This window comes from Bombyx mandarina, chromosome 25 (assembly GCF_030267445.1).
Source record: "Bombyx mandarina strain Sakado chromosome 25, ASM3026744v2".
In the NCBI taxonomy this organism is placed as follows: domain Eukaryota; kingdom Metazoa; phylum Arthropoda; class Insecta; order Lepidoptera; family Bombycidae; genus Bombyx; species Bombyx mandarina.
Genome location: NC_143231.1, coordinates 4,729,097 through 4,737,945, shown reverse-complemented (window position 1 = coordinate 4,737,945; position 8,849 = coordinate 4,729,097). Strand labels below are relative to the sequence as shown.

The window sequence follows — 8,849 nt, the reverse complement described above, 5'->3', positions numbered from 1 at the left end:
CTAAGTTCGTAAAGAACTTGTGTTACAGGTACCAGATACCTAACGGAAGTAAATGTAAGATTTTTATTACACACATACATATATTTATCATACAAATATCTTCCCTTGGCGGGATTCGAACCCGCGACCCCCTTGTGTAGTGACCATGTCACTTACCACTACACCAGACGGCCGTTAATTGAATTCGCGATGACTTTAGCAGCGGTGATTAGTGGGACATTTGGGTGGCCAGAACGCGCTATGAGCGAGATGCTGGAAACCCATATACGGATATACGGATTTTTATATTTATCTCGATACAAGAGGTGTTGAAGAAAAGACATTTCCACGAAAAGAATAAAATATTTTTTTATATAAAATTAAGTAAAGAATAGAATGTACATACATACAAAAAAAAATCTCTTGAAAAATCTCTTGCTCACGTGATTGAAATATAAAAATATTTAATACTTATTCTGCATAGACTAATTTATTAGAAAAAAAAAACAAAAACATACTTTTGAAATATTTATTTAATATTAGTACAAATTGTATATTAATGTAACTACTGACATATTATTATGTCTCATAAAAATTGTAAAATCCGATAGACGGAGAATCGATTTTGCGTACATCGAAAAGTAAGCTAATTTTGGTAACCAATGTTTGACCGCGTTTTCTTTCTCGAAAAGAACGAAACGATATTTGTTTGCAAGACTAATTTTAAAGGATCCTTTTCACTGCTGTATAATATTAAAATACATCAAACAAAGCAAAATGTTCTCTCTTGATGAATCCTAATGAAAAATTAGGTACAAACAACACAGAAATTATTTTTCATCATAGATTATTAATATGATTAATTGAAAAAATCCAAAACAATGCAGATCCTTTATTTGATTGTATATGGGTACCTAAATAAAGTCACGGCCCATTTGACACGTCCTTCTTCAAACGAGGCTTATGCAGAATACTTTACGGTAGGCAGCCGGTTGGCTCTGCCCCTGGCATTGCTGACGCCCATGGGCGACAGTAACCACGCACTACCTAAATAAAATACCTAAAAATAAATAATATTGAGCGGTTACAGAGATGATAAGCATCTGTATGCCGCCACCCACCTTAAAAGTAAAGTTAAAGTCCCGACTGGCCGTCTTCAAACTAGACAATACAAGAAATAGAAAGGATGGCGGCAGCTAATCCGCCTTGGTTCATAAGATGCTCCTCTATCGATAGTAATTACGTAAATATTTAAATATTTCTTCATCATTGAAGTCGTTCAAGAACACGTGGTACTTCTTTAGGAAAATTGGTACCTGCCTGCGGAATTTGAACATCGACAAAGAGGCATTGCGTAATAAGAGTACACATTTACGTTGCTAGCGGTACAGGTGACGATTGCGCCGAAATAACATCTTAAATAATTGAAAAAAAATATCATATGCCAAATATCCCTAAATCTCGTATGTAAAAAGAGCTATAAAAATATTCTGGTAATTAAATAACACTACGAAATATACGAACAATATTTAAATTAATAAGAGAAAATTGACTAGTGAGGCAGTTTCTTACGTAGGTACATATTAATCCTGTTTGAAATAATAAGTATGAAATTATAAATCAACGTAAAACTATTTAATGGCACAATATTATTATTAATCAAACAGCAACAAAACAAAGTTCGACAAATTTTAATGGCGCATATACGGATATAATTGAAAACATGATATCGTTTATTTTTCAACATCGCTCTGCGACTAAAAAACTAAAAAAAAAAAAGAATTTATTTCCGCTGTTACATTGTGCAGATTATCGTACTCAAACACGCAGGCAGACACAGTATACAAAAATGTTAGTATACAAACTTATTCAAGATGAGCTCGTATAAATTAGGTTGTCACATAAAATATCACTCTGATTAAATAATACAAAGCAAAAGTTACGGCACGACACTAATAGATTACATGTCGATATTCTAGGTCTACCTCAAACCTTGACTCACAATTCCTTCAGAATTAATAAGCGCATACATTACTCTCTAATACTGTCTAATTATTAACATATTGTTACATTTACAATATGAACGTGCACATTTTAATTATACAATACTAACTTCGACGCACTCCATTGGAATTAAAATTTATATGTGAACATTATTTTATAATGTGTCAGGATTTTAAGCGTAAAGAGTCGACTTGTGTCCATTCTGTTGGTAGCGGTTCGGTGTTATTGACCTAACCAGATTTTAACCCTGTACGAATGTATGACTAGAAAAATGTAGTGCCATCAGTACATACTCAATCTACAACTATTAGTTCAGAGTTATAAGTTTAAAATTTATTAATTAACCTACAAGTTCAAAATTAATAATCTTTTAAAGTATCAAAATATTATAAGTGCACAACGTTCTACATTGTGATTAGTTTATAAAATAATAAAAACAAAAACCAATCAGGCACATTACCTATTTAAGAAACATAGTACTTCACGAAATAACATTTTTTGATTAAAAATGAATGGAATCGCTCGATTATCGATAAGTCGATATTTTTAAAACATTCCTACAAACCCAATTGGGGTAGGTAGGTAACTCGTTTTGTGATGTATCTGTCAACTCAGTTTGACAGAATACCAACAATATTAGGGTAAACTATACAATTATTGGCACTATTAAGTATTAACTATCTGGTACAATTGGCACTGAATCATATTAATATTTATTAGTACTGTAGATTGCGTGGTGATAAAATATTCTATCAAAAAACAATAATAAACTAAAACTAGATATTCTCTGTATTATTTTAAAATCACATAGCCAATTACTACAAGTAGCCAATAATACTAAGATTTATCCAGGGTGAAAGTTGTCAAATTTACCACTATTGAGGTAGAGGAAACTTTCTTTTATCCTGACATTGTGAGTCATTCGTTTCACAACACTAACAGTTAATACAAACACAATAATACAAGTCGCAAAGAAAAAACAAAACATTAAATTCAAGTTTCCCAATATAATCTGTTGTCATAAATTCCCGGAGTCGTTAAAGGTGTCAACAACAAACACCAAAGTATAAAGCCGATTATGAAATTGCAAATGATTAAAATTCTCTGCAAGGGCTGAAATTGAGGTATCTCTCCAAAATTTGGAAATCCCATGTGATTGCAGAAAATGTGTGCGACCAGTGGAGCAACAAAGTGTCCTGTGAAACGATGTATTGTTAAATAAAAATAATCAAAACGTAACTACATAATTGAATTTTCTTCGTATTTCCGCCGCAAAGCATTCAGACGTTCGTAATAAATAATACATAGTTTAAAAAAACTAACAAAATACGCTTTTATAAAAAAACCAACTAAAAAATTGAAAATAATTTTTAATAAATTTTAATTAAAAATAGTGTAAGAAAAAAATGCTTTTATTGTAAAAAAAGCGTGGGGTGCTTTTCAGGATATTATCAAAATAACCCTTCTACTCATATCTGTTCATAAAATATTTATAACTACTGATACCATGCCATACCATAATCCGACGTTTTGAAGGGGGTCAAAATCATGTTCAAAGATTCCGTTACAAACATACATACGTCTGAAGCTAATAAAAGCGTATTAAAAAGTGGCACATCCGGTATATAATACAATTGAGACTTCGACCTCATGTCTCAAGATGACTGTATTCACATTATGATGTCTATGGACTTCGGTAACTACTTAAAACTAGGAAGGTCTTTAATCCATCGACTCCATCACCCCTTATTGGGAACTAGTAAAACCCAATCACACTAGAATTACTCGCGCGCCTATTCGGTGATCGCACCATATCACTACGTTTGAAAATTATTCATGCAAAAACGACTAAAGGGAGTTGGATGAAACTTTGTACAACAATCATTGTAATCCTCCACGGTGTTTCCAGAGCTCTATGACATATTTTTCTTCAAACGAGGCTTATGGAGATTATTAAACGGTAGGCAGCGGCTTGGCTCTGCCCCTGGCATTGCTCACGTCCATGAGCGACGGTAACCACTCATCATCAGGTGGGCTATATGCTTGTCTGCATATACGGCAATAAATATAAATAAATAAAAACTGGATTAGGACATGCTCTTAATCAAGTATATGCCTCTGGCGAAGGGTATGTGTGCTGTAGTAAAAACGACAGTGTCTACCACTGCTTCGTCACTTTAGGTACCAATAGATCTACAAATTGACAGATATTTTATAGACCAGATAGTATTACAGAAAACTAGTTATCCCCCCTAAAATGCAGTGTTTCATTCTTTCTGAGTTATAAATTTTAAATGGGCAAAATTACAGCATACGTCGCCTATAATTAAAATAAAATGTATTAACTCACCTGTCCTTAAAAAGAGATATGCAGAGTAAGCACCAAATAGACTAGTATACGTGAATTGGAATGCTGAAAATTGATAAGCATGTTCTTAAATATTTATATCGTGAAGAAATCTCAAGTCATAAAAGCTTCCTGATCACAAGATAGTTATAATACTAGTAAGAAAGCTAAGTTCCCCTTATATGTCCTAAGAAACGTAAATGTGTTTTTAAGTAGTGAGTACATCTTAATCAGTTATAAAAATCTATACATATAAATAAAATTGGGGTGTCTGTTTGTAATATTGAAAAAACCGCTTTTTAGTACATGCATATTATGAATATATATGCGGTACATACACCAAAATCACATTTTTTTAAATTTTTGTCTGTCAGTCGGAACAAACAGACAGATACTGTTGTTCCGCAACAAACAGACAGATACTGTTGTTCCGACTAATCTCTGGAACGGCTTGACCGATTTTAACGAGACTTTCACTGATAAGTAGCTGATGATATAAGGAGTAACTTAGGCTACTTTTAGACTAGCTTCGCCCCGCGGCGTCACCCGGGGTATGGCAATAGCCGCGGGTAACATCGCGGGACTCAGCTAGTCAATAATAAAATTTTATGTTTCCGAAGCAAAGCTAGGGCGGGTCGCTAGTCTTTCATATGAATGAAACTGAAACAGTTATATTTATAAGACTTAACAGTTATATTTATAAAATGAGCACTTGCTGAAGTTGTTGCACATTGCGAAGAAGTTCTTGAGATAACAACTGTCTTTTTGCCGCTGGCCAGATTGTCTACCTATTTCAAGTTTTGCATCACAATCTTGACTTAGCTAATTTTTTTTATTTTTCCTGTCCTGTCCAAGGTTCTCATTTTTATCAATGATATTTTGGATTTTTCCTTTACATACAGTACAGAAAGTTGGAGAAGTAAATTAAAAGTATCAATATAGAAACTTACATGAAACCATCAAAGCTGTTTTAAAGTCATAACCAGACTTCATTTGTTCAAACATGTGATGAAAGTGAGCTGAAAGTGAAACAAACACTAAAACAGTGAAAATAAAATAAGTAAATAAATGAATATAATTTTTTAGATTTATTATAATATATTAAGTGGTTATACAGTGAAAATAAAATAAGTAAATAAATGAATATAATTTTTTAGATTTATTATAATATATTAAGTGGTTATAATGGCTCATGGGCGACAATGCCAGGAGCACACTACCTCATTTAAAAAATTACATGTTACAGAGCTCAGGAAACACCATGGAGGGATGCCGAAAGATCATATTTTAATATTCTAATTTAAATATATTAATTTCCAATAATATTTATTCCAATTGTACACGGAAAAATTATGTATTTGTTCTAAATAGTAGGGATGAACTCTGCTCCAATAGCAGATGATACTATAGTAAAAACACAATCATCTCAAATAATTTCTCAGAGCGCACTCCTAAATGAAAATGTGGTACTGGTAATTCATAAAGAACTGAATCCTCTCTGTAAGCCCATAGGTTCTAATTATATTAACATCTAATTGATTATGTTATTTTTGGGATAAAAATTTGAAGACAAAGAAGATTATCTAGCACATCTTTCTTTGTAAATTATCTATTACTACTATTTTATTTCAGAAATTTTAAATTATAGATTGATTTATATGTACATACATACCAGTTCCAAAAAGTAATGGTCCAGTAAATATTGCCACTTCAGCCTTGAGACATTGGAGGAGTAAAGGCATCATGCAAGCTCGAAACACCCACTCCTCGCTCAATGGAGCCATAATATGATTCCTCAGCCAGACCAAATCCTGCCAACTGGCAAGCCAGTATAGTGGTTCTGTGGAAAAAAATTCTTTGAAGCTATATGTATTTGGACAAAGAGTATTTTAGTTTACTATACTCCAAATTAACTGTAATCAACTTTAATGCAAAGATCAGACTTGAATAAATTAATATACAGATTTTTGTGAACTCTGCTCTGCTACTCTGGAAATTATAAGGAGGACCTATAATTAGCTGTGGGCATTCTTCTATTGATAAGACTATTAATCTTTTTATCACAAAATAGGCTGAGACAACATGTATATCTGCTGCTAGATTAATCTCATTTTACTAGGGGCCACTTACCAATTATTAACTCTCAGTACAAATGTTAAAAATATCCTGACCGTTTCTATCATGAAGGTAAAATAAAAGTAACATCTTAACATCTGATGACCTTTGACACCCTCAACTTATCTAGTTCTAGATACTTACTAGTGTACAGCTTCCAAATTCCAGACAAAAATTGCATTGTCAATGGTCCCAAAAATAAAATAGCAGTTAAAAATAGAGGTAACAGTGTTGCCTGTATCCATCCTGAAGTTCTTAAGCCCAAATGTTCCAACAGTTCTCCTTTACTTAGAGTTTCCTTGGTAAGGAAGTATTTCATGAAAAATGGTGCAAGTAACATCATACAAGATACACTAAAGAACCTTCTCTTAATTGTAGATGGATGATCTCTGCAAATAATACAGATTAATTTATACAAAGAGTAAAATCCTGAAAAATAATGATTTTAAAAAGTTTATTTTATTTAATCAAGTTTTTTTATTGCTTAGACAAGCTCACAGCCCACCTGGTGTTAGGTGGTTACTGGAGCCCATAGACATCTTCAACGTAAATGCACCACCCACCTTGCGATATGAGTTCTAAGGTCTCAGTATAGTTACAACTGCTGCCCCACCCTTCAAACCACAATGCATTACTGCTCCACGGCAGAAATAGGTAGTCATACGGACTCAAGACGCCCTAACACCAGTAAATTATGCAAATTATAATTTTGCAGGTTTGATTTTTATTACACAATGTTATTCCTTCACCGTGGAAGTCAATCATGAACATTTGTTATATACGTATTTCATTAGAAAAATGGGTTCGAACACCGGGACATCGCTAGATACAAATGCACCGGACGTCTTATCCTTTAGGCCATGACAACTTCAAAGTGCAGTGATTTTGGAATTTCCTTTTATTGGTTAGACAGCTGGATTAACCCATATCACACTCAGTATTTAGTAATTACTGAAACCTATAGGAATCACAACATGCACGCTTCCAACCTGTAGAGCATTTGAAGTACCTACTTGTGCAGATGGGTTGGCTAACTATCCTGCTTACTTAGTTAAAGAGTGAAACAGTTATTAAACAACGCAGCTGAGATGTCTATCTCATGACTCAAGGGGGAGGTTGCAGACCACTTATTGTATGGGCTCTGGGGACCACTTTATAATAGCTTGACCGTGAACTCATTCATAGATGCATGCAATTAAAAAATTATTGATTAAGCATTTTTTTTTAATGTATCGATATTGTTTGCTTGAAAACAAAATAATTCATTAATTAAAATATTTATTATATATTTTTTTAAACTTCTTGAGAAATTTTAGAATATCATAGATCTTACAAAGACTGAGTAGATAAAACTTGAACTTAAGCTACAGTTCATTATTATAATTTATAAAATATCACTATATAATATCATCTTACCTGCTTAAATTTGTCCTCCAAATATATAAACTGGCAACATATGAAATTGTGAGTAAAATACAGGCTAATATTGAAAATATACATGTACTATGATCGAAAATTGCAAGTAATTCCATATTGTAATTATTGAGTAGGAAACTAAATAATCGAAAACAGATTACATACAAAAACTACTGAAACTGAAAAATAAAACGTATTGCGTACGAAAATACCAAAAGCATTTTTTAATTTATTTTTCTCGTTTGGATTTGTTGACAATTGACATTTTGACATATAAACACAGACCTATACAGGTTTCACATAGACCTATATAATAGGGACACGACATATTGTTCTATACGTACAATTGCTTATATAAATAGCACCCATTTTGAAGGCACATACATAAACATATATCTATCTCGTTCTTACTCAGCACTTTAACTCGCAGGAAAACAATATAACAGTATTTCAGTGCGTACATAAAATGAAACATGAATATACGTAAATATCTCCGTCTCCGTCTAATGAGGCCGAAAATCCGCCATGTTTAGCGCGCCAAATGTCATTGTCACGTCAGTTCGGCTGTCTGTTTTGGGTTGTACATTATTTATTGACTTTGATATCGATTTAATATGATTGATTATATAAAATTTCATAATTTATCATGCTTAAAACATACAAAAATAATAATTAAAACGTATTTTATAGGATCTCAAGAAAGTCGATGCCCTAAAACTATTATCTATATGTATTTAAATTCATTATGGAGCCCTCATCCAAAAATCCATTTTTCGGTCAGAATCTATTGATCATGACACTAATCATAAATACCACTTTAAAATATGTCATCAAAACATATTTAGACATTCTGTTTAGATATTTCGGGAAAAAGGCTACCGACAAAATCTCTTCGGAACTATTTAAATAAAATAGTTTTATTCCGCAGTGAGTAAAACACTATTGTAAATTTGTTAAATATTTAATAATTAAGTGATTTTAGAGAGGA

The 8,849-nt window shown here is 32.5% G+C and overlaps 1 protein-coding gene across 1 annotated transcript; it reads right to left on the bottom strand.

Annotated features, from left to right (window-relative positions):
- Positions 1-494: 494 nt before the first annotated feature.
- Positions 495-8,196, bottom strand: Sras (Ras converting CAAX endopeptidase Sras). The gene is made up of 6 exons (XM_028175565.2): positions 7,862-8,196; positions 6,590-6,834; positions 6,003-6,170; positions 5,281-5,349; positions 4,334-4,396; positions 495-3,179 (listed from the first exon to the last, which is right to left on the bottom strand). The coding sequence occupies exons 1-6, from the start codon at positions 7,975-7,977 to the stop codon at positions 2,977-2,979; spliced, it is 864 nt and encodes a 287-aa protein (XP_028031366.1). The 5' UTR covers positions 7,978-8,196; the 3' UTR covers positions 495-2,976.
- Between the last annotated feature and the right edge of the window lie 653 nt (positions 8,197-8,849).

Excerpts from the sequence above, each read along its gene's own strand:
- Sras (XM_028175565.2), bottom strand. The coding sequence starts at position 7,977 with ATGGAATTACTTGCAATTTTCGATCATAGTACATGTATATTTTCAATA. Across the intron at positions 5,350-6,002 it reads ACCATTACTTTTTGGAACTG|CTCACTTTCATCACATGTTT; the intron begins GTATGTATGTAC and ends TTTCACTTTCAG. Across the intron at positions 3,180-4,333 it reads ATATCTCTTTTTAAGGACAG|GACACTTTGTTGCTCCACTG; the intron begins GTGAGTTAATAC and ends ATCGTTTCACAG.